Source organism: Syngnathoides biaculeatus, chromosome 9, assembly GCF_019802595.1.
Source record: "Syngnathoides biaculeatus isolate LvHL_M chromosome 9, ASM1980259v1, whole genome shotgun sequence".
Lineage (NCBI taxonomy): Eukaryota > Metazoa > Chordata > Actinopteri > Syngnathiformes > Syngnathidae > Syngnathoides > Syngnathoides biaculeatus.
The window spans coordinates 28,729,418-28,756,738 of NC_084648.1; the positions used below are offsets into that span (position 1 = coordinate 28,729,418).

The window sequence follows — 27,321 nt, forward strand, 5'->3', positions numbered from 1 at the left end:
TCTGTTGCCTCTTTTCTAAGAAAACCACATCCTGGAGGATGTAAACAAATGCGTCATAGCGCTTCAAGAGGGAGACGTGGACACACTTGACCGAACTGCGGGAGCTATTAGAGGCCGAGCTGCTCGAGTTGTGCACATAATAAATGCAGAGATGGAGAACTATGAACCAGGTGTCTACACTGAGCGTGTGCTGGAGTCCATCAAGCTCCTGTCTGAAACTGGTTAGTACATTAGAAATATACTTGCTTGTATGTACATAACAGCTTATTGTATCATTTTATATTTAAAAAAAACAAAGTTTTGGCACCAACTGCTTACTGTACATAGGTTACTTCTTACACACATATTTTTTTTTTGTTTAGTACAATCTTCTGACATCAACTCTGTAATTCACAGAGTAAAATGACAAAAATATTGTTCATATGTTGCCTGGGGGAATTCATAGGAGTCAGTCATACTACTCATCTGCATATTTAAAAAAATGTCACTGTCAGTCACATATTCCCACAAGGCTGTTGGAAAGAAAAACTAGGGGTGGATAATGGTTTACATTTTTTTCTCTACATTAATTAGATCAAAAAATACACTGAAACCTCCGAAGTTAAACAGCCCAAATATAGGAGTTTGGAGATTCACCAGAATTTTATGGAAAAATATGGCTCAAACGTTTGATGAAAATCCATCAAATACCTATAAAATGTCAATGGGTCACAGTGTTTCTGCTCGCAGACAACCTTCCTTGTGCCACTTTAAAATGTCCATCATATTCAAAGGGTCCAAAAATTTAATTTTATTTAGTTTCATTGTACAATGATTAGCTTCAATTTACCTAGGAATATTACAATGTTACAAAAATATTAATAATATTAAAATATATTAAGGGTTTCAGATGGTTATGTTTGAGGCATGAACCATTTTTTTCAAATAACATTATCTCCAGTAAAATGTAAGAAAACAAGATAACTTGGAAGTGAATCAGCGTCAACAAACAGATTATGTTCAAGGTTGTGTTGAAAGTACTACTGTGAAAAATAACTTGGCAAGGTCTGGTAGTGCACTGCTCCTAATGGAGAGCTGCCACTGATCGTATTGGAAATTTTGATGGGAATTGGGTGGTGTGTCACTCAGCTTTTAATAGTCTCCTAATGATGTCAGTAAATTGTAAACACACCTGCTTGGATTTTCAGTGTCCCACATTGGTTTATTGACTGGGATACAGCACGCTGGACTCCACCTGTTCACTCTCGTGTACGCTTGTCTTAACTCAGTTTATCTTTTTGTTTGTCTGATTTTTAATCAGGGCAGATTGTAGGTAACCTGAAGACTACAGAAATCAGGATAAAGATCCTCAAATACTATATTTTGGGAAACTACACGTTGTCTATTTAATGTACCATTACAAAGGAGTTCACCGTAAAAATGCACCTTTTGTAGTAGTGATGGAATAAGAAAAACACTAGAAAGAGCAGATATGGGATTAAGCAGTTACCACTCTGTGCAATTCATATCAGATCACAATGCCTCTTTGAATCAATCCACTCCTCTGCATAGTTTCATTCTTGATTGTCATCCACGTGTTCCTTAGTACTTTTCCCTATCGAATTATTGCCCATATATCTCACCACTATACAGTATCTATTGTTTGCCACATTGTGTCCGTGTGCCATACAGGATAATTGGTAACACAGTCATCTATCATTGCATCTAGATAAAAAATTGCATTGATTGGGATATTTTATTGATAAAGTACAGAGGACGGTTAATGACTATAAACTTGTCTCACATTAAGACTGCTGTCTCATTTATCTCACATGCGATATCAAGCTTGAGTTTGCAGGAACTCAGATTCGTTCATGTTCTACTGTATGTGGTTTGCTTTTAGTTGAGTTTGTTGTCATCATTATGGAGGGCTCTTATCCAAACAAATATACAGTATAATAACTGTATTCCTCAGCACCTTGACTGAAAAATATGCTTCCTCATGATATTGATTTTTTCAAGTTGTTAAACATGCTGTCACTTAGCATACAGCATTAAGTCCAAGTGACCGTAAAAGTCACAATAAAAGATGCCTACACACTTTCTGTTGGTCTCGTAGCTACTATAAAAAAAAAAAAAAAACTGTAGGGTGGATGCATACATGACACACCGAAATGAAAAAAAAAAATGGCCAAAACTGAAAATGAGGGAACCGTAGCAAAGAATGAATGAAGAATGAAGAATGAAATGCCAAAAGGCATTACTCTGTCAATATACACAATTTATTCCATCTGCCCTGTAATGGCACATGTGTTCCAGCTAAACGTCTTGTCTTGCATGATATTTTTGTATTTATTTATTTTTTATATACTAGCAACTATTTCTGCTGAAATGAGGTAAATGTTTTTTGTGGGAGTAAGAAAGGGTAACACTATATTATAAAATGCAGGCCGATGGGGGCACAAGCCAGTGCAATCTGTAGGCCGGTTCCAAACCCGGATAAATGCAGAGGATTGCATCAGGAAGGGCATCCATCAGCTTTAAAACTTTGCCAAACAAATACAAGCATTCATCAAAAGAATCCCACATCGTGGTTGTTGTCGCCTGGGTGAACAACGCCTGCCCCCGGCACCGTTAAACTGCAGGGCGTCGGTGGAAATTCAACTATTGAGGGTAGAAGTCAAATAAGAGAAGGAAAGTGGATTTTTCACCTGAAGAAGAAGATGAATCCACAGAGCCTAAAACTGAGTGTATGGACTTTGAATGTTGTACCTATGACAGGAAAACCCCAGGAGTTGGTTGACATGACGATTAGGAGAAAAGTTGATGTATTGTGTGTCCAATAAAGCAGGTGGAAAGTTAGTAAGGCTGGCAATTTAGGGGCAGGGATTAAATGATTTTACCATGGAGTAGATGGGAAGAGTCGGGATTATTTTAAAGGAATAGCTGGCTCAGAATGTCTTGGAGGTGAAAAGAGTATCAAATTGAGTGATGGGTCTAAAACTTGATATTGAGGGTGTTATGTTGAACATGATTTGCGGCTATGCCCCACAGGTAGCATGTGACCTAGAGTTGAAAAATAAATTATTGAAGGAACTACGTGAAGTAATTCTGAGCATCCAAGACAAAGAGAGAGTTGTGATTGGTGAAGATTGTAATGGGTATGTTGGTGAAGGAAACAGGGGCAATGTATGTGATGGGTAAGTACGGAATCCAGGAAAGGAACTTTGAGGGAAAGATGGTGGTGGACTTTGCAAAAAGGATGGAAATAGCAGTAGTGAACACTTTTATCCAGAAGAGGCAAGAATGTAGGGTGACCTATGGGAGTGGCAGGAGAAGCCTGGAGGTGGATTACATTTTGTGCAGACGATATAATCTGAAGGAGGTTTCTGACTATAAGGTAGTGGTAGGGGAGAGTATAGTTCGACAGCATATGACGATGGTGTGTAGGTTGACTCTGGTTGTGGGGAGGGAGATTAAGAAGACAAAGGTAGAGCAGAGAACCATGTGGTGGAAGGTGAGAAAGGAAGAATGTCATTCGGCCTTTTGGAAAGAGGTAAGACAGGCTCTCTAAGGACAGGAGAAGCTCCCGAAATACTGGACTATTATAGCCAAGGTGATCACAAAGATAGGGAGGAGAGTATTTGCTGGGTCTTCTGGTAGGAAAGGGGAAAAGGAGACTTGGTGGCGGAACCCCAAAGTAGAGGAAGTCATGCAAGGAAAGAGGATAGCCAAGAGGAGTGGGACTCTGAGAGGACTGAAGAGGGGTGAAAGCAATACATTGAGATGCAACATAGGGCAAAGGTAGAGGTGATGAAGCCTAAACAAGAGGGTTATGACGACATGTACACCAGGTTGGACACGAAAGGGGAAAATGATCTCTCCAAGTTGGCCAGACAGGGATAGAGATGTGAATGATGTGTGCACCACATAAGCATGATTAAGGATAGAGATGTAAATGTGTTGACTGGTGCAAGTAGCGTGCTAAGCAGATGGAAAGTGTACTTTGAGGAGTTGATGTATGATGAAAATGAGAGAGAAGCAAGAGTAGAAGAGGCAAGTGTGAATGACCAGGAAGTGGTAATGATTAGTAAGGGGGAAGTTAGAAAGGCACTAAAAAGGATGAAAAATGGAAAGGCAGTCAGTCCTGATGACATACCTGTTGAGGTATGGAAGCAATATTGAGAAGTGGCTGTGGAGTTTCTGACCAACATATTGAACAGAATACGAGCAGGTGAGAGGATGCCTGAAGAATGGAGGAAAGGTGTGCTAGTTCCCATTTTTAAGAACTATTCAGAGCTGTGGGAACTATAGAGGAATGAAGTTGCTAAGCCACAGGATGAAGTTATGGGAAAGAGTAGTGGAGGCTAGACTCAGGACAGAAGTAAGTATCTGTAAGCAACAGTCTGGTTTCATGCCTAGAAAGAGTACAAAAAATGCATTGTTTGCCTTGAGGATGCTCGTGGAAAAGTACAGAGAAGACCAGAAGGAGCTACATTGTGACTTTGTGGATCTAGAGAACGCATATGACAGAGTACCAAGAAATGGCACTACATGCATAAATCCGGCGTGGCAGAGAAATATGTTCGAATACTACAGAACATGTATGAGGGCAGCAGAACAGTGGTGAGGTGTGCCGTTGCTGTGCGTTAACGGATAGTCTGACAGATGATGTTAGACTGGAATCCCCTTGGCCCGTGATGTTCGCAGATGACATTGTGATCTGCAGTGAAAGCAGGGAGCAGGTGGAGGCACAATTAGAACGATGGAGGCATCCACTGGAAAGGAGAGGAATAAAGATTAGCTGAAGTAAAACAGAATATATCTCCTTAAATGAAAGGGATTGAGGTTGATGAGATGAGGCTACAGGGAGAGGTGATAGTGAGGTGACTTCAGATACTTAGGGTCAACAATAAAGTGCAATAGTGAGTGCGGTAAGGAAGTGAAGTCACGGATCCAAGCAGGTTGGAATCTCTGCTAGGATGAAAGGGAAGGTATATAAAACTGTGGTGAGGCCAGCCATGATGTACAGATCAGAGACCGTGGCACTGAAGAGACAACAGGAAGCAGAGCTGGAGATGGCAGAAATGAAGATTTTGAGGTTCTCTCTAGGAGTGAGCAGGTTTGATAGGACTCAAAATAAGATCATTATCTTAAGGCTGTGCTGCCCTGAGAACACTCAATCTCATTAGATCTCAGAAGCTAAGCAGCTTTGGCCGTGGTTAGTACTTAGATGAGAGACCGCTTGGGAATACCAGGTGCTGTAAGCTTCTCTCCCAGGCTAAATGCAGAGGGGTTGCATCAGAAAAGGCATCCGGCGTAAAACTGTGCCGAACAAATATGCGTTCATCGAAAATGACACACTGTGGCGACCCCTAATGGGACAAGCCGAAGGGAAAAGAAGAAGAAGAAATATGCTCATTAGTGGGGCAGCCAAATTGAGATGTTTTGAAGACACGGTTTGAGATCAGACTTCAATGTTTTGAACTTGTCCAGTAGTGAGAGAATGAGTACATTGGTAAAAGGGTGCTGAGCATGGAGCTGGCAAGCAAAAGAGCTCGAGGAAAACCAAAGAGAAGGTTAATGAATGTTGTGAGGGAAGACATGAGGGCAGTTGGGGGTTAGAGAGGAAGATGCAGGAGATAGGGTTCAATGGAAAAAGATGACACGCTGTGGCAACCCCTAATGGGACAAGCTGAAAGGAAAAGAAGACTATTGTAAATATTTATTAGAATAATATTTATTAGAACAATGTAGAGTACTTGTAAACATAGAGGCTTTTTTTTCTTATGTGACGTGTGACAATTGGCAAAGTACAATCATTTCTAGTTTCCAGTCTTGTGTGTCTGTGTGTTATTTTATCTCCAGACATTTATTGATTTACCTGCCATTTTTGATCTTCAAAGTGGATTCCTCTCCAATACAATTCTCATTAGAAAGTCCATCATTTTCATATTTTTAGCTATTAACATTTAGTTCACTGATGATCTTTGTCTTTGTGAATTTGAAATGTCCTTCTGTATGAGCATTCTTTAAAAGGACCTTCTCTTTTTCCTTTTGCTTCTTCTTCTGCCATCAACAGTTTGTGCAGCAAACTCTACAGTTACAGATGGTAATTACTCCACATCCTCCCTTCATGATAACGATACAGAAGTGTAGCTTATCTGCCGCCATGGATGGGATGATTAGTGACTTATGCTGCATTAAGCCCAGAAGCCAAGCAAATGTTTGGCTCTGCGGTTCGTCATCAAATTTTGCCGTGTACGCTGTAGCTTGTAGGAAGATTCCTGGGGCGCCACAAAATAGTGTGCAACAAGTATTCTCCGATACGAACACCTGAAAGCAGGGAGGATGTGCGACCGCTAAATGTGTGTGTTAATATGGCCGAAATGTTTTGGTTTCAGTGAATATGTTTGGCCATTAAATAACCTGACAATTATAAAATCACAATTCCTATTGACAATTTGAATTCTTCTTAATTGCATGCTGTAATTGAGATAGTCCTGCAGGGAAATAAATAATAAAAATAAAACACGGGCGGCATGATGGATCACTGGTTCGAGGGTTTGCCTCACAGTTCTAAGGACCCAGGCTCAAATCCAGCCTCACCTGGGTGGAGTTTGCATGTTCTCCCCATGCCTCAGTTGGTTTCCACCAGGCACTCCGGTTTCCTACCAAATCCCAAAAAGCCTGCACAGTAGGTTAATTGAAGACTAAATTGTTCGTAGGTTTGAATGTGAGTGTGAATGGTTGTCTTCCTCTATGTGCCCTGTGATTAGCTGGCAACCAGTTCAGGGTGCACCCTTTCTCCTGCCCACAGTCATCTGAGACATGCTCCAGCATAACCGCAGCCCTTGTGAGTATAAGTGGCTTAGAAAATGGATGGATGGATGGACAGAAATAAAACATGATTGTCCTATGTTGTCTCTTTGATAACTTCTATTTCTGTTTAGTGGTTCTAGCTGAAGTGTTTTAAGGGTTACAATGCACAACTGAGCTGGACCATGAAGCGCTCATTGATCCTCCTGAACTTTTGCTTTCTTGCTCCCTCAAAGACCTCAAGTCTATGGATTTGATCACAGTCAAGGGGAAATCTATAGCTGAGGGAAAGATGATTAAATGTAGCTGAACAAAGGAAAAGGATGTGGGACCACACACTTTTAGAGGGTACCAAGTCCAATTAACTCGACTCGTCCCAAGAAATCAATAGCTGTCACCAATGATTTCACTAAGCGTTTCGAGCTTTTTGTGGAATTCAGTGATTTGATGTCCCCCACCCCAACCCTCCACCAGCCCCCTCTTTCTTTGTGGAGTGCATGCTTCAAACATTTACTCTGGACTAAATTGCATAAGCCCTGTGTACATGAGCATTGCTATTGATCTCTTAATTTATCACACGTTTTTGGAAAATGTGCTTCTACATATGAGTTTGGATTACAACTGGACAACTCTGACCTCAAGCCCATCAAAAAAATGTAGATAATTTAGAACACGTCATTGAAGTCCGACCTCAAATGCTCTTATAAATAATTATGAAAATAAAAACATTCCCAAAGACACTAATTTACTAGAATAGCTCTCAGGAGACTTAACAATATTCCATCTCTCTCAATAACCTTATTATATGCACGACCAGACTGGTTCATGACCTTTACATGCGGCTTCATCTGTTTAAGGTGGTTGGTCACTGCACTGTTTGGACGTGATGCATGTGAACTGTATTGCAAAAAAATACATATCAAAATAAACTTTTGTATCTGCAGTTTTCTTCTAATTCTCATCTGTTCATATATGACACATATGCCACCCCTCCAAATGTGTTTTTTATTTATTTGTCCAGTATGTGGAAATGCCCCTGAGTGGTTGGTTGTTTCTCAGTCATTAGGATTTATTTACGGATACTTGTCCATCTTTTTGACAAGGGCCACATCAACACCAGGAGACATATCATGACTGTGTGACCTTTGACCTTGTCTCAATTTGCCCATCCTTCTCTCTCATATATTGAGTGTGATTAGATTAATGGGCCGGCCAAATACTGGCAACGACAGCACACATCTCTTGTGTGTAAAGCTGAGCCATAGATTCCCGACAGACAATCTACACATCAGCCCAGGAGGGAATCGTGTCCTTGAGAGGAGGAGAAATCAATAGCTTAATGGGTATGTGGTTATGGTCAAACTCTTCCTCTCCCACCCTCTTCCTCCCTTCTTTTTACAAGACATTTTTTTTTTGCCAATGACTGTACTCCCATGTTTAAACTAATGTCTGCAAAAAGAGGAGGACACATTTTAAAGTCAGTCATTAATGTAGTGGCTGGAGAGAGTAGATTAAAAAATTGATATATGGGCTAACTTAGTGTGTCATTTAAAGAGGTTGAGTGGCATTGCGCCTAGTTATTTACATCGGGGCATGTTAAATGCTTTACCCATGTTTTTATAGTAATAACATATATTCTCATCATGGCTCACACATCATGCATGTACATTTTGTGATCATTGCAACAGAAATAGTGATTTATTACCGTGTATAATTCCAAAATGTACAGAGCCCCTGAATAGAGATTGAAAAAAAATGAAACATTTCTCATTCGATGGAGAAAGATTCTGAAAAAATGAAAAATGTTTCTCATTAAAATGACTCAGAAGAATCTCGCTGTGAGTGGTAGCTTATTTACCTTCTAGCAGTAGCTTCCTGCATTGGGGTAGCCTGAGAGTGGCTTCCTGAGAATGGTAGTTTATTTAGAGTACTTACTTAATATGAACTTTTTTTTACTATCTGCAGCTCAATGGGGAGCACAATATTGTGCAACCTAGGGGCCAGTCCCAAGCCCGGATAAATGCAGAGGGTTGTGTCAGGAAGGGCATCGGCGTAAAACTGTGCCAAACATATATGAGCGTTCATCAAACGAATTCCATAACAGATAGGTTGTGGCACGGGCCAAATACCCCCGCCCCTGCACTGTTAATCTGCTAGGCGTAGGTAGAAATTCAGATAACGTAGGTCAAAGGCAAAAAAGAGGAGGAAAGCGGCTTGGTCGGCAGAAGAAGAGGAGGCATGCACAGTCCCTACAACTGTGTGTAGGGACTTTGAATGATGGGACTATGACAGGAAAATCTCAGGAGTTAGTTGACATGATGATTAGTAGAAAGGTTGATAAATTGTGCATCCAAGAGACCAAGTGGAAAGGGAGTAAGGCGAGAAGTTTAGGAGCAGGATTTAAACTATTTTACCATGGAGTGGATGGGAAGAGAAATGGAGTAGGGGTTATTTTAAAAGGTAGAGCTGGCTAAGAATGTCTGGGAGGTGAAAAGAGTATAAGATCGAGTTGAGGATGAAATTTGAAATTGAATGTATTGTGTATAATGTGATTAGCGGCTATGCCCCACAGGTAGGATGTGACACCGAGTTGAAAGAGACATTTTGGAAGGAACTCGACAAAGTAGTCCTGAGCATCCCATACAGAGAGAGAGTTGTAATTGTTGCAGATTTCAATGAACATGTTGGCAAAGGAAACAGGGGCGATGAAGAAGTGATGGGTAAATACAGCATCCAGGAAAGGAACTTTGAGGGACAGATGGTGGTGGACTTTGCAAATAGGATGGAAATGGCAGGGGTGAACACTTATTTCCAGAAGAGACAGCAACATAGAGTGACCTACAAGAAGAAGTGGTACACGGAGAGGACTGAGGAGAGGCGAAAGGATTACATTGAGATGCGACGTAGGGGAAAGGTAGAGGTGGCGAAGGCTAAACAAGAGGCATATGAAGACATGTACACCAGGTTGGATATGAAAGAAGGAGAAAAGGATCTCTACAGATTGGCCAGACAGAGGGATAGAGATGGCCAGCCAATCGCAGGGCACATGAACACAAACAGCTGCAGTCACAATCACACCTAGGGGCAATTTAAAGTGTCTCCAATTAATGTTGCATGTTTTTGGGATATGGGAGGAAACCGTAGTGTCCGGAGAAAACCCATGCAGGCACGGGGAGAACATGCAAACTCGACACTGGTGGGGCCGGTATCGAACCCAGGTCTTCAGAACTGTGAGGCCAATGCTTCACCAGCTTAACCACCGTGCCGCCAGGCGATATTCAGAACTCTGGTTTGGGTTACTACAGAGGAACAAGATGATGAGCCACAATGAAGTTATGGGAAAGAGTAGTGGAGGCTAGACTAAGGACAGAAGTAAGTATCTGCGAGCAACAGTATGGTTTCATCTCTAGAAACACTACCACAGATGCATTATTTGCCTTGTAAATGCTTGTGGGAAAGTACAGAGAAGGTCAGAAGGAGCTACATTTTGTCTTTGTAGATCTAGAGAAAGCCTATGACAGAGTACTAAGAGAAGAACTGTGGTACTGCATGCGTAAGTCTGGTGTGGCAGAGAAGTATGTTAAAATAGTACAGGACATATATGAGGGCAACAGAACAGTGGTGAGGTATGCCGTAGGTATGTCAGAAGAGTTTAAGGTGGAGTGTATCAAGGATCCGCTCTGAGCCCTTTCCTGTTTGCGGAAGAAATGGATATGGTGACAGTTGAGGTTATACTGGAATCCCCTTGTACCATGATTTTCACAGATGATATTGTGCTCTGCAGTTAAAGCAGGGCGTGGGTGGAGGAACAATTAGAAAGATGTAGGCACGCACTGGAAAGGAGAGGAATGAAGATTAGCCGAAGTAAAACAGAGTATATGTGCATGAATGAGAAGGGCAGAGGGGGAAGAGTCAAGCTCCAGAGAGAAATGATAGCTAGGGTAGATGACTTCAAATACTTGGGGTCAACAATACAGAGCAATGGTGAGTGTGGTAAGGAAGTGAAGAAATGGGTCCAAGCAGGGTGGAACAGTTGGGGGAAGGTGTCTGGTGTTCTATCTGACAGAAGAGTCTCCGCTAAGATGAAGGGCAAAGTTTAAGCAGTGGTGAGGCCGGCCACGATGTATGGATTAAAGATGATGGCATTGAAGAAACAACAGGAAGCAGACATGAAGATGTTGATCTTCTCACTCGGAGTGAGCAGGTTGGATAGGTTTAGAAATAAGCTCATTCAAGGGACAGCCAAAATTGGATGCTGTGGAGACCAGGTTAGAGAGAGCAGACTTCAATGTTTGGACATGTCCAGAGGCGAGAGAGTGAGTATATTGGTGGAAGGGTGCTGAGGATGGAGCTGCCAGGCAAAAGAGTGAAAGGAAGACCAAAGAAAAGGTTGTTGGATGTTATGAGGGAGGACATGAAGACTGTGCGTGTTAGAGAGGAAGATGCACGAGTTAGGCTTGGATGGAAAAAGATGACACATTGTAACAACCCCTAATGGGACAAGCCGAAAGGAAAAGTAGACTTACTATTAGCTTACAACTATTTACAACCAAACTCGGCAAAAGGATTTCGAAATTCATTTAAAATGTCTCATAACGTTGAAGACTTGCAAGCAATGCAGCAATGTCCTTGTTATAAAGTCCCCAGTGAAAATATAACCAAACTACTTTCTGCAATATTAATTTCACTCACAAATGCAAACCTAAATGTAAAAAAGGCTTTTATACATGCACACATACAATGGAATATTTTTTCTTGTTAAATGAGAAGGTTTCTCACGCTAATGAGAACATTTCTTATTCAAATGACAGTTCCTCATTCCAATGAGAAAATTTCTCATTGAATGAAAAACATGTCTTATTCTAAAGACAAAGTTTATCATTCTAATGAGACCATTTTTCCTTAGAATGAGAAAGCTTGTCGTTAGTTTTTTTTTTTCCATGTCAGTGTCGGGGCTCTGTAAAAAGAAATTCTATTTATAGTACAATCCTGGTATATATTCAAAGCCTTTTTGAGTACCATTATTTCAATATATTTTTCATAATTAGTGAATTCAGTGTCAAGCACTGTGGTCAGTGAGTCAAGCATGTGTTATGCTCAATAGACCATTGCTGCGTACCATGTGCAGGTTTAGTCTGATCATTTTGCTCTCTCATCAAATTCAAATGAGTTTTTATGTTTATGAAAAGTCGCTTTAGCCAGAATGGGAAATAAACTTTGTTGTGTAAGATGTGTTTCTTCATCAGCACCTGGTGTCACGAGAAGGTTAGCTAACGATGAGGATATTTCTCAAAGGATGAATACCTACTGTGGGATATATGCCTGTTCATGTGACATGTTTCTGTTTGAATATCTTCGAGTGATATATTTCCACTGGAGGAATTTTAATGAACAGGGGACACTGTGAAAATAAATATAATGTATGGAATGCATGATGGCAGCATGTGAGTTAGTGGTGAGGTGTCACTTAAAGTCAACAAAGGGAGGTTCCAGTTACATGTGACCATAATACAAAATAGAACAACCAGTATGGAACATGGATGGATGTGTTCATTATGTAAAAAAAACTTCACTCATATTGTGCCAAGTTATTGGCCAATTTTTAAAGCTTTATTTGTTTCATATTGTATTTCATTTCACTTATGTTCAATTTGTTTCCTTGGCGTGGTGGTCTTTATTATGTGTTCAATTCATAAACCTGTTGGTCAGTAATAAAACATTTTTCAGGGTTAGCAATAGAATTTTTAGAGAATCCCGATGTACAAAGTTATATAGGCAAAAAAAAAAAAAAAAAAAAAAAAAGCCATGCACTGAAGGCTGTTGCTTATGTGTATATGATTGCTTTTGCAGTTGACTATCCAAAACCGTTCGTGTGGAATTGAGGATTAGGCTGGGGAAAAAAAAGAGTAAACAAATGTCTTGCGCTATTTAGAGCTTGTTAAACACCTCACAGGGGCACGCCACCTCTGCACTAGAGCTTCTTCATTGTTCTTGCATAACTTCCTACTTTAAACTGTGCCTAAGTCTGGAGGGTGAAAAAAATCCATTCCTACATGGTCACATTTAATTCCCTTCATCATTTCTCAACTCGAATGAGTGAAATTGCTCCTTACCATCAGCAACCTTGCTCATTAAGAGCTTGCAGAACATTTAAATATTTCTATTTAAAATGCCTTCCCAGCCATTCCCAAAAGCCTTTATTACGCTGCTCCAGTAAGTGGATTAAACTAAATTAAAAATGAAGAAAGTGAGAGATTTTGATTCACCTTTTATGATTGATGAAACATAGTTTAACACCAAAAGAGGTATGCTTCAGATATATGCATCTGATGCCAGCTCACTAATTCACTCAGTTCAGTCATCAACATCTTAGAAAAAGTACTATAGATTATTATAATCGCATTTATTTGCAGGAGCAATGTTACACTTTCCACATTGTTTGTTGTTAACTCTTATTTTGCTGTTTTACTTTTGTCCTTTTTTATATCACTCATAAAACTGTTACTTCATGACAGATTTGACACAATGGTGTTCTATGATCTCATAATGGGAGGGGTGCTAATCCTTTCTATTTTCAAAAGTGTCAAAAGCACCATTTTTCAAAGTACCTTACTCAAGAACAAAAAAAAAAAAAACAATTAACTCAACCTGGAAAATCACTGATAAATGGTCAGGTCAGAAGATTTCATAATAATAATAATAATAATAATAATAATTATTATTATTATTATTATTATTAGGCAGCACGGTGGCTCAGCTGGAAAGCATTGGTAAAACACTTCTGAGGTCCCGCCTGTGTGGAGTTTGCGTATTCTGCCTGTGCCTGTGTAGGTTTTCTCCGGGCACTGTCGTTTCCTCGCACTTCCAAAAAATATGCAACATTAATTGGACACTCTAAATTGCCCCTAGGTGTGATTCTGAGTACAGCTGTTTGTCTCCATGTGCCCTGCGATTGGCTGACAACCAGTTCAGGGTGTACCCTTCCTCCTCCCCGTTGACAGTTGGGATAGGCTTCAGCACTCCCGCGACCCTTGTGAGGATAAATGGCTAAGAAAATGGATGGATGAATAGCTACAAGACATGTAATCTTAAACATAAATTTGTGACTAGGTGATTGTGTGTGAGGCTTTTTATGACATCATATACTCAGCATTTGACATACGGAAGATGATGGGTTGGGAGGGGCTAAGATACACATTTGTAACTACAATGTTGCAAGTCAAAACTATAGTGGCAAATAATAAGAACAAGAAGAAGAACGAAAATAAATTGATTGTATAATGAGTAATTAATCTCAGGTCAACATTATTTCTTCATACTCAAATTGAATATATTCTTAGATATTGATGTTTTTAGGGTTAACAACGCCCGCCCCCGGCACTGCTAACCTGCAGGGCGTCGGTGGAAATTCAGCTACTGTGGGTCGAAGACAAAGAAGAGGAGGAAACCGGATCCAGCGTCAGAAGAAAAAGAGGAATGCACAGAGCCTACAACTGAGTGTAGGGACTTCGAATGTTGGGACTATGACAGGAAAAGCTCAGGAGTTGGTTGACATGATGATTAGGAGAAAGGTTGATATTCTGTGCATCCAAGAGAGCAGGTGGAAAGGTAGTAAGGCTAGAAGTTTGGGAGCAGGGTTTAAATTATTCTACCACGGAGTAGATGGGAAGAGAAATGGAGTAGGGGTTATTTTAAAGGAAGAGCTGGCTAAGAATGTCTTGGAGGTGAAAAGAGTATCAGATCGAGTGATGAGACTAAAATTTGAAATTGAGGGTGTTATGTATAAAGTGGTTAGCGGCTATGCCCCACAGGGAGGCTGTGACCTAGAGTTGAAAGAGAAATTCTGGAAGGAACTAGATGAAGTAGTTCTGAGCATCCCAGACAGCGAGAGCGTTGTGATTGGTGCAGATTGTAACGGACATATTGGTAAAGGAAACAGGGGCGATGAAGAAGTGATGGGTAAGTACGGCATTCAGGAAAGGAACTTTGAAGGGCAGATGGTGGTGGACTTTGCAAAAAGGATGGAGATGGCTGTAGTGAACACTTATTTCCAGAAGAGGGAGGAACATATAGTGACCTACAAGAGCGGAGGTAGAACCACGCAGGTAGATTATATTTTGTGCAGACAATGTAATCTGAAGGAGGTTACTCACTGTAAAGTAGTGGTAGGGGAGAGTGTAGCTCGACAGCATAGGATGGTAGTATGTAGGATGATTCTGGTGGTGGGTAGGAAGATTAAGAAGACAAAGGTAGAGCAGAGAACCATGTGGTGGAAGCTGAGAAAGGAAGAATGTTGTGCGGCCTTCCGGAAAGAGGTGAGACAGGCTCTCGATGGACAACCGAAGCTCCCGGAAGACTGGACGACGACAGCCAAGGTAATCAGAGAGACAGGCAGGAGAGTACTTGCTGTGTCATCTGGTAGGAAAGGGGAGAAGGAGACTTGGTGGTGGAACCCCAAAATACAGGGAGTCATACAAGGAAAGAGATTAGCGAAGAAGCAGTGGGATACTGAGAGGACTGAGGAGAAGCGAAAGGAGTACATCGAGATGCGACGTAGGGCAAAGGTAGAGGTAGCAAAGGCTAAACAAGAGGCATATGAAGACATGTACACCAGGTTGGACACAAAAGAAGGAGAAAAGGATCTCTACAGGTTGGCCAGACAGAGGGATAGAGATGGGAAGGATCTGCAGAAGGTTAGGGTGATTAAGGATAGAGATGGAAATGTGTTGACTGCTGCCGGTAGTGTGCTAAATAGATGGAAAGAATACTTTGAGAAGTTGATGAATGAAGAAAATGAGAGAGAAGGAAGAGTTGAAGAGGCAAGAGTGAAGGACCAGGAAGTGGAAATGATTACTAAGGGGGAAGTCAGAAAGGCACTACAAAGGATGAAAAATGGAAAGGCAGTTGGTCCTGATGACATACCGGTAGAGTATGGAAGCAATTTGGAGAGATGGCTGTGGAGTTTTTGACCAACTTATTCAACAGAATACTAGCGGGCGAAAAGATGCCTGAAGAATGGAGGAAAAGTGTTCTAGTTCCCATTTTTAAGAACAAAGTGGATGTTCAGAGCTGTGGGAACTATAGAGGAATAAAGTTGATGAGCCACACAATGAAGTTATGGGAAAGAGTAGTGGAGGCTAGACACAGGACAGAAGTAAGTATCTGCGAGCAACAGTATGGTTTCATGCCTAGAAAGTGTACCACAGATGCATTATTTGCCTTGAGGATGCTCGTGGAAAAGTACAGAGAAGGTCAGAAGGAGCTACATTGTGTCTTTGTGGATCTAGAGAAAGCCTATGACAGAGTACCAAGAGAGGAACTGTGGTACTACATGCGTAAGTCTGGTGTGGCAGAGAAGTATGTTAAAATAGTACAGGACATGTATGATGGCAGCAGAACAATGGTGAGGTGTGCCTTAGGTGTGACAGAAGAATTTAAGGTGGAGGTGCGACTGCATCAGGGATCAGCTCTGAGCCCCTTCCTGTTTGCAGTGGTAATGGATAAGGCTGACAGATTAGGTTAGTGCTGAGTTTGGCCATGATGTACGGATTAGAGACAGTGGCACTGAAGAAACAACAGGAATCTGAACTGGAGGTGGCAGAAATGAAGATGTTGAGGTTCTCGCTCGGAGTGACCAGGTTGGATAGGATTAGAAATGAGCTCATTAGAGGGACAGCCAAAGGTGGATGTTTTGGAGACAAGATTCGAGAGAGCAGACTTCGATGGTTTGGACATGTTGAGAGGTGACAGAGTGAGTATATTGGCAGAAGGATGCTGAGGATGGAGCTCCCAGGCAAAAGAGCGAGAGGAAGACCAAAGAGAAGGTTTATGGATGTGGTGAGGGAAGACATGAGGGCAGTTGGGGTTAGAGAGGAAGATGCAGGAGATAGGCTAAGATGGCAAAAGATGACACGCTGTGGCGACCCCTAACGGGACAAGCCGAAAGGAAAAGAAGAAAGAAGAAGAGTGTGTTTTTTTTTTCCCTGGGGTGCACTTGTTTTGGATAAGATAAGCTGTTTGATACCTTTTTTGAGCCCATTTGTGATTATATTTGCCTTGGAGTTTGAAGTCAGGGTCTCGCCATATTGGAGTGTATTTGCATGGTTAGTTATGGAATTAATCGTTTTTACTTTCCACAAGACTGTCAGAGTTACAGGACTTTAGAAGCAGGGGTGTTGTTTGTTTGTTATTTTGAGGAAAGATACATTTGAGAGTGACATGATTCTGCATGATAAGCATGATCGTTTGTGATCGCTTTGATGAATCCATCTAGCAATGTATTGAAACTGATTTGCAATATAGTAAAAAGAGATATTTGGGGCATCTAGTCTGCCTGGAATTTTGTCTTCAAATTTCTCTAGATTGGGTAGTTCAATTCAGGCTTTTTTTCTTCTCCCAAAAGAACTGTGTTATTTAAGAGTCCATGAATTTTAAGCATTTCTCCTTTTGTGTGACGAGGAGCACTGGAAAATGGTAGTAGCAGTAATCTTCCTGTGAAAAAGAGTGGTAAAGTATTCCAGCCCTGGAGGTCATCCTCTCCTTTTATAAAAGAGGAGTGTAATTAAGGCCAACAAGTTTGAAAAGAAGAGAGCATTAATGTTATGTTTCATAATGATTTGGGTAGATGTAAAATTGCTAAAGTGCTTCATATTTTTTTTTTAACACCAGCCTTCAGTGTAGTCCTTTTGTACTTTACAATTTCTATTTAATTTCAGCACAATTCAATCGAATCCCTAACAAGCATCGCCTCGCTCAACCCTGACTAACCAGTTTTCTACACAATAGGAAATTTTCTTGCACTGCTTGGCATTTGTTCCGCTCAAAATTCGTTGATCATGTTTCCATTCTTTGCCCTGTGATTTGACTGGCCGAGCGGGCTTTTACTACTTTCACTCAGTAGCAGAAAAAGCTTAAAAGGGTGCCACACAAATGGGAGTCCAACTACCAGTGTACACACAAAAACACCTGCAGCATGCAAGATTGATGTTCTAGTGACATTGTCATTCCATAAATGTCATCAGAATCAAAACCTTGCACAAAAGACCAGGGACTGCTGTGTGATAATTTCATAATGTTAATAAAATGGGAATACATCTCAATTCCAATAAACTGCAACTTGGATGTTTTTTGACATTTTGCATAATTTTGATAATAAAGGGGAACTGTAGAACAATCACTAAAACCTATAAAAAGCCTTGACTTTCAGATCTCAATTTGTTTTATCTGGTTCTTATATTGTTTCTTTATAACACACCAGCCTTTATACTCCAATCAAAATGTGTGCGAAGACGTGGAGTCATGAGTCAAAATGTGAAGATGGCAGGTCAAACTATTTTCATAAAATTTTTGTTGTTGCTGTTACTTTGTGACACATCTTTACTCTGATTTCTGACTGACAAGATGATATTTACCATCTCACACTGGAGGATGCATTCTGCCAGTTTTATTTTGTTTAGTGTGACTCTTTTTACTGCAGAGTCTTCGTGTTTGAGTGTCTAGTACTACTCACCCAAATGAAATGCATCATACCATTGCTTAAATCTTTGGGACTTATTGAATGCAAATCCACCATTTTCACAATAGCAAATGGACTATCAAGTTAACACTTTCTGTAAAATCTTTTTTTTCCCGTTTCTTTTTAAAGTCATGCCTCGTTTTGCTGAACAAGTGGAGGTAGCAATCGAAGCCCTGAGTACAAGCCCGCCACAGGCCTTTGAGGAGAATGAATTCATCGATGCATCCCGTTTGGTCTACGATGGTGTCCGGGACATCAGAAAAGCTGTCCTCATGATTAGGGTATGTCACTTTGCTCCTCTTGAAGAAAATTGTTTCGTAATAGCATGACCCAATTGAAAATATGCTTCTTTTTTCTCATAAACTTTGTTGTTCCTCTTAATATTCAATTTCTTCCATCATTGTTTTTTTTACTTGTTTTTTACCTTTGGGGGGCCCCATAGCTCAGTGGTTAGAGCATTGGTTTGGTAAACCAGGGTTCATGAGTTTGTTTCTCACTGGGGCCTCCACTCCCCAAGAGGGGTTGCATCAGGAAGGGCATCCGGCATAAAAACTGCCAAAAAATATGAACATTCATCTGAAAGATGACACTCTGTGGCGACCCCGAACGGAACAAGCTGAAAGAAAGTTTATTATTCATTACTTTAATCTTAATATCTTTAATCTTTAATCCCAACAAATTACATTTTAGTTTCTCAGGATATTTTTTAACTCTGGTCTATTGCTTAATCCTCTTTTGTAGATAAAAGTACTGTGCAAAACTTACAGGGCATCATTAGCTATGGTATTTCAATGTCGGGTATATATTTGAGGGGTACATAGTAGGACAGATATGGAACAATGCAAAAACTTGAGGATTTGGATACAGGTGAAAATAGAAATTCATGCTCACCAGTTGATTTTCATTATTATTCAAATGGAGTGTAATCTTCCATCCAGAACAATATAGCCTTTTCTCATACTTTATGAACCAGTATGTACTGTATGTAGTCTGCTCAGATGGGCAAAGAAATTTAGTAAAGCCTAAATTTAGTTTAGCCCTGGCGAAAGTCACCAATCCACTGAATGACTTTCTAGTTGCGTGCTCACGCTAAGAACGCAAATATTATCATAATTAAACCAATATGAATCTACCATATTGTTGGGGCCTATGTATATGTTTGATATTTCTAACATATAGGAGCATTTAAAAAAGTTAGAAATGCATGAAAAATTAAAATGTTTTTTTTTTTCATTTCAAAAAGAAAGCGGAATACAATGATTTCCAAAACATGTTCAACCAATACTTAATTGTATATCATGACAAAGATGATATTTAATGTTCAAACTGATAAATTGTTTTTAGTAAATCATCATTAACTTCAAAATTTATGGATGCAAAACATTCCCAAAATGATGGGACAGGTGTCAAAAAGGACTGACAAAGGAATACTCAATAATCAATTACCTGTTTGTAAAATCCCAGAGCTGACCGTCAGCACAGCACAACAGGGTGCTGCTGAGCTTAATTTGGGATTTGGTGGGGAGAACACTTTGAAGATCTACTAAATTCCACCAACACGCCTTTCCATGATGAAACAGTCTGGGTTCTCTGAGGTGGCCTCTCTTATCTCTGGGTTTGAGGTCACCGAGGTGGTTAAAAAGCTCCTCGATAGGAAGGGGTGGATGAGATTCACTCAGAGTTCTTAAAGGCTCTAGATGTTGTGGTTGACACGCCTCTGCAATATCGTGTGCATATTAGGGATAGTGCCTCTGGATGGGCAGACCTTTTTTTTTCAAGAAAGATGACCAGAGTGTGTGATCCAACTATTGTGGGATCACGACTGGTTTCAGAGTTTGGGCCAGATTGACGGCAGTAAATTGGACTCGTTTCCGGTGAGGGTTAGACTCTGCCAAGGCTACCATTTGCCATTGATTCTGTTCATAACTTTTATAGATAGAATTTCTGGGCATGACCAAGGCATAGAGGGCATCCGATGGTGAAGTTTGTATTGCATCTCTGTGTTCTGCAAATGATGTGGTTCTGTTGGCTTCATCAAGCCATGATCTCCAAATCTTACTGGAGTGGTTCACAGTTGAGAGTGAAGTGCCTGGGATGGGAATCAGTACCTCGAAATCTTAGACCATGGTCCTCAGTCGGAATAGGCTTGCCTGCCCACTCCAGGTTGGGTATGAGATCTGCCCCAAGTGGAGGAGTTCAAGTATCTTGGGGTTAATGAGTGAGGGAAGATTGGAATGTGAGATCGACAGGCAGATCAGTGCAGCATCTGTAGTGATGCAAACTTTGTATCAAACCATTGTTCTAAAGAGGGAGCTAAGTCGAAAGACGACATTCTCAATTTACCAGTTGATCAATGGTCCTACCCTCACCTATGGTTACAAGCTATGAATCATCACCATAAGAATAAGATCCCCGATACAAGGGGCCGCCATGAGTTTCCTCTGTAGGCTGTCCGGGCTCTCCATTAGGCATAGGGTGAGAAACATGGTCCACTGGGAAGGCCTCAGAGTAGAGCCGCTGCCCCTCCGCATTGTGAGGAGCAAGATGATGGCATCTGATGCGGATGGCTCCCAGTGAGGTGTTCCAGGCGCGTCTCAATAGAAGGAGATCCTGGGGATGACCCAGGACATGCTGGAGAGACAACATCTCTTGGGTGGCCTGGGAACACCTCAGGATCCCCCTGGAAGGGCTGCATGAAGTGGCTGGTGAAAGGTATGTCTGGGTGTCCCTGCTAGAGCTACTCTTCCTGCGACCTGACCTCGGATAAACTGTAGAAGATTATTGATGGATGAATGGATGGATGGATCTGCCTGTATCTATAATTTTGACCAACTTGTTCAAAAGTGCTCTAGAGATGAGAAGCGTCATTAGTTGTTTTTGTCTTTGACATTCAATTTGATTGAAAAAACTAGATAGTGGAAGAATAAGAAGTTTTCATTCAGACCCTGTGTGGATTGGAGAAAATCTTTTTTTTTTTTTTAAATGTTAACAAAAAACATTTCTAATTATTTAAAGATGTATGTTTTCTAAACAACCAACTCTGGAAAACGAACAGCAAATAACTCCCAATTGACAAAGATGTTTTTGTTCATGACAAGTACAAACTTCTGGTCATTATGGCATTGTTAAAAAAAAAAATTAATGGTGTATTTTGCATTTGTATTTTGTTGAAAGTCTTCTGTTTGTATCCTGAGGTTCCAATCTAAAGAATGATTTCATTATGACTAAAGATGAGACTACCATTAAAAAGCAGGTGTCAGTCCATCTGAAGTGATACTGTACATACAAGACGTACTGTACAGGGTTTTTTTCTAATATAAAAATATTTATTGGCAATGGCACATATTTATGAGTACAAATGTATTTATAGGTACCATAATATTTTCTCCTGGGGTGGGATGAATAACATTTCAAACGTGACAAATTTTACATTAATCGATCTAATTTCAGAGGTGTCACATCCATGCAATAATTCTTGCAGGTCATTTAGCTGTGTCTCATAATAAGAAGGCTGAATAACAACATGATTGCAGCAGTTCTACCTGCTCACACTCTGAAATGAAACAAGCTGTATTCTGTACCCCAGCTAGCCCTTCTCTAGTCGCCATGTAATTCATTTATTCAACTTTATGCAGGCTGGAAGCTTTCCCACTGCAGCTCATGAAAAAATGTAATTACGGAAAATAATTTGATGCTGGGAAATAATGTAAAACAGGCAGCTTTGAACTTTCGTGCACCAGCTGGATTCATAATCCGAGCCATGTTCAAATTCTTCCCACTCCACTCGGAAATGACATTTTTTTCTGTTGTCTATCATATTAGTAAATATGCCAGTGAAAACTGTAATGCTTTATGAACACATATTGTTATAGGCCTTATTTTTTCCCCCACTTGAGCTGAAATAAAGCTTCCTGGGATTTTTCTTCTTTTTTTCACAGCACAGATATTATGAGCTGCTATTAGATGAAGAAAGACATTTGCCACAGTATTTAAAATTCTCAGGTCGGTATTGAGAAGAGTATAAAAATACAATAAAAGCTCTTGAAAACATAGCTCTGCTCTTCTTTTATGGTGGAATACATGCACATAATAGAGTAGCAGGAAATATTAATACATAAAATGTAAAGCTGTATGTAATTATGTTCACACCACTTCTCATAGGTAATACTAAATAAAACATCCATCCATTATCCAAGCCGCTTATCCTCAGAAGCGTCACGGAAGACCTAACCCGCCAGCTTCGGGGAAAAGACGGAGTACACACTGAACTGGTCGCCAGTCAGTTGCAGGGCAAATATCAACACAATCACTGAGCGGGAATCGATCCCACACTGTCCCCACCAAAGTCAGGCGTGTGTACCACTGCACCATAAGTGACCATATAAAACAGATTTGTTGAATTTTTTGCAGATTTATGAAAAAAGAAATACTGAAATATCACACAGCCATATGTATTCAGACCCTTTGCATTCATATTTTTAACTCGGGTGCTGTTCATTTCTTCCTGTCACCCTTGAGATGGTTCAACACCTTGTTGGAATCCGGCTGTGTTTGATTATACTGATTAGAGTTGATTAGGAAAGCCACACACCTTTCTATACAGTGCCGAAAATAAGTATTTGAACACCCTGCTATATTGCGAGTTCTCCCAGTTAAAAATCCTGGAGGGGTCTGAAATTTTCATCGTAGGTGCATGTCCACTGTGACAGACATAATTTAAAAAGAAAAACCCAGAAATCACAATGTATGATTTTTTTTTAACAATTTATTTGTGTGATACATCTGCAAATAAGTATTTGAACACCTGAGAAAACCAATGTTAATATTTGGTGCAGCAGCCTTTGTTTAAAATTACAGAGGTTAAATGTTTCCTGTAGTTGTTCACCAGGTTTGCATACACTGCAGGAGGGATTTTGGGCTACTCCTCCACACAGATCTTCTCTGGATCAGACAGGTTTCTGGGCTGTCACTGAGAAACAAGGAGTTTCAGCTACCTCCAAAGATTTTGGATTGGGTTTAGGTCTGGAGACTGGCTAGGCCACGCCAGAACATTGATATGCTTCTTATGGAGTCACTCCTTGGTTTTCCTGGCTGTATGCTTCGGGCCATTGTCATGTTGAAAGACCCAGCCACGACTCATCTTCATTGTTCTGATTGAGGAAAAGAGGTTGTTCCCCAAAATCTCACAATACACAGCCGCGGTCATCCTATCCTGAATACAGTGCAGTCGTTCTATCCCATGTGCAGAAAAACACCACCAAAGCATGATGCTACCATTTCCATGCAACACAGTAGGGCTCCACAGTAGGGTTGGTGTTCTAGGGATGGAATTCATCATTTGTCTTCTTCCAAACACGGTTAGTGGAATTATGACCAAAAAGTTCCATTTTGGTCTCATCTGACCACAAAACCTTCTCCCATGACACCTCTGTGTCATCCAAATGGTCATTGGCAAACTTAAATTGAGATTGACCGTCATGTTTAGCCTGTTCCATTTTCTAATGATTACTCCAACAGTGGACCTTTTTTTTTTTTTTTTTTTTCTACCAAGCTACTTGGCAATTTCTCTTCTGCTCTTTGGTCTTGGCCATGTTACAAGTTTGAGTCTTACTGATTATATGGGTGGACAGGTGTCTTTATGCAGCTAACAACCTCACACAGGTGCATCTGATTCAGGATAATATAGCGGAGGTGGACTTTAAGAGGCGGACTAACAGGTCTTTGAGGGTCAGAATTCTAGCTGATAGACAGGTGTTCAAATACGTACTTGCAGCTGTATCACACAAATCGTTAAAAAAAATCATACATTGTGATTTATGGATTTTTCTTTTTAGATTATCCCTCTCACAGTGGACATGCACTTATGATGAAAATTTCAGACCGCTCCATGATTTCTAAGTGGGAGAACTTGCAATATAGCAGGGTGTTCAAATACTTATTTTCTTCGCTATATATATAGCGAGAGAGAGAGAGAGAGAGAGGAGAGAGAGAGAGAGAGAGAGTGATAAGCGTCTAGGAAAATGGATGGATAGATAAAATAAACAACACAGTCCTGTTCAAAAATATTGGTAACCAGGGGCTACCAATATTTTGTGCAAGACTATATATGTACACATACAGCATATATCCCTTCTGTGCTCTCTTCAGGATAATACATGGAGTGGAAGTGGACTAACAGGTCTTTGAGGGTCAGAATACCAGCTGATAGGTATTCAAATACTTATTTGCAGCTGTATCACACAAATAAATCGTTAAAAATTCATACATTGTGATTTCTGGAGTTTTCTTTTTAGATTATCCCTCTCACAGTGGACATACACCTACAATGAAAATTTCAGACCCCTCCATGATTTCTAAGTGGGAGAACTTGTTATATAGCAGGGTGTTCAAATACTTATTTTCTTCACTGTGTGAGACTTTACAGCTCAGTGAATGTCAGAGCAAATGAGAATCACGAGGTCAAAGGAACTGCCTGAAGATCTTTGAGACCGAATTGTGGCAAGGCACAGCTCTGGCCAAGGTTACGTACAAAAATATCTGCTGCACTTAAGGTTCTTCAGAGCATAGTGGCCTCCATAATTATGAAATGGAAAATATTTAAGACAACCAGAACCACTGGCTGTGCTCTAGAGATGGGGTTGGGAGATCCATCCATCCATTTCTTTTTCATTGTAGTCCTGGAACCCATCTGCCATCGGGCAGGAGACAGGATACACCCTGAACCGGTTGCCTGCCAATAGTAGGGTACATCGACACAGACAACAGTCACACTCACAATCACACCTAGGGGCACTTGTTTTTGGCATGTAGGAGGGAACAGGAGTGCCCAGAGAAAACCGACGCAGGAACAGGGTAAATATGCAAACTCCACACAGGCCATACGACCACAAACTCAATTGTCGAATTGCGACCCCGGGTGTCCTTGTGCCAAGTGCACATATGGACATCCTTATGCCTGAACGTGGTGTTCGTTATGGACAATCTGTGATGACCACAGAAGTCCAGTAACAGAACACCGCTCGGGTTCTGATTCAGGGTCAGGAATGTTCTTCCCAGTCATGCCTTCCCGGTCTCACTGTCATTGTCAACGTGAGCATTGAAGTCCCCCAGCAGAACGATGCAGTCCGCAGATGGAGCACTCTCCAGGACTCCCTCTAAGTACTCCAAAACAGGTGGGTACTCTAAACTGTTGTTGTGCGCGTAGGCAAAGGTGGAGCAAGGTTACCCTCTCATCCACTGGGGTGAACCCCAATGCACAGGCACTAAGCCAGGGGGAAATAAGTATACCCACACCTGCTCGGCGCCTCTCACTGTGGACAACTCCTGAGTAGGAGAGAGTCCAACCCCTCTCAAGAGGACAGGTTCCGTAGCCCAAGTGGTGTGTGGAGGCGAGTTGGACTATATCGACTTGGAACTTCCCCACCTCATATACCAACATGGGCTCCTTTCCTATTGTAGAGCTAGTTTCTGTAGCCGGGGATCGGATCACACATTTCCCCGCCTTCTGGACTGGCCCATTTTACAGACCTGGGAACGCTGAACAAGTTGTCAATCACAGCGATCATATAAACGAACATCCATTTGCACTCATTTTCACATTTTCAGGCAATTGAGAGTTTTCAATTAGCCTACCGTGCATGTTCTTGGGATGTAGGAGGAAACCGGAATACTTGGAGAAAACCCAGCCAGGCACTAGCAGGACATGCAATAATAAATTTATCACAATAATTATGTCTCCCATTTTTTCCTGACCCAAGTTTAACAGTAGATATTACTCAGATAACCTGGAGATAGAATCAGCAGGTGGTGATGTGTGATTATACAACATGGTTCAATGTCACATTATATTGCACTCCACATCGTGGCCTATTTAAATTAATGAGGGGCTGCAATTTTTCATGCCAATCTAATGTCCTTCTAGATATAACATTTGTCATGTACTGAAAAGTTTGATCTGCTACATACATAAATCCTGCACTTCTGAAACATTTTGCACGTATTCTAAAGCATGAGGAAGTCATTTTATTGGCATCAGGCTTCATTAGTTGTTTTTGTCTTTGAAATACAATTTGACTGAGAAATGTAAATAGTGCAACTAGTTGTCCTTCAATTTGTTTGTGTTTTCAAACACTATTTCTGAAAGGAAATCATGAATACATAGTTTGTTTTAGTGTTAAAAATGTGTCAAAAATGAATAACAAGCCATTTTAAAATTCTATTTAACTAGTAAACTAGTAAAAATAGGTTCACCACTCTGACTGAAATGTTAAAAAAAAAACCTAACCCAATGAACCATGAATTTAATCAGCTGTCACAGCATCACAAATATTGTTTTGTAAAATGAGTGTACAAATTTTGAAAATAAAAAAGCTACAAAACAATACTTCAGTTTGATAAGTGATGACAAGGGATTCATACTCTTCTCCTGTATACTTTTCTTATTTCTCACCATCAACACGTCCTCATGAACAAACTGCCCCCCCCAAATAATAATCATAATAAAAGACTATACATCGGCAAACCTTGGAGGCTTTCTAAATCTATATTTCTAGCATGTTTGCTGAGCTCCTGAGCAATAGCAATATGCAAACATGATGGATCAATAGTTTTGTTTAATTTGTGTACATTTGTTTTTAATTTTGCATTGTACTACCTCAGGAACATGTAAGTTGACATTCTCCTCTGGATACACAATTATACTGCAACAAGGGTATGTTTTCTGTAAACATCTGACCATTATTTTTTCTTTCACCATTATTTGTCACAGACACCAGAAGAGCTTGAAGACGACTCAGACTTTGAACAAGAAGACTATGATACTCGCAGTAGGACCAGTGTCCAGACTGAAGATGATCAGCTTATTGCTGGACAGAGTGCCCGGGTAAGTAAACATCCCCTTCTCAATTGTCGTGTACCTCAAAATGACAACTATCCCCTTGCTTGGCGTGAAAAAGTTTTTTTTTTTTCCCCCGAGATAACACATGACAAAAGTGAGTGAACATAATCTA

At 40.6% G+C, this 27,321-nt stretch overlaps 1 protein-coding gene across 4 annotated transcripts in view; it reads left to right on the forward strand.

Moving 5' to 3' along the window:
* The window catches only part of ctnna2 (catenin (cadherin-associated protein), alpha 2), a 385,655-nt gene that overhangs the window by 315,281 nt on the left and 43,053 nt on the right, over window positions 1–27,321 (forward strand). For all 4 annotated transcript variants that reach the window (XM_061830846.1, XM_061830847.1, XM_061830848.1 and 1 more), the window contains 3 exons: window positions 21–221; window positions 18,443–18,594; window positions 27,081–27,194. In XM_061830846.1, the coding sequence (XP_061686830.1) occupies window positions 21–221; window positions 18,443–18,594; window positions 27,081–27,194 (467 nt within the window). The remainder of the gene's footprint in view (window positions 1–20; window positions 222–18,442; window positions 18,595–27,080; window positions 27,195–27,321) is intronic.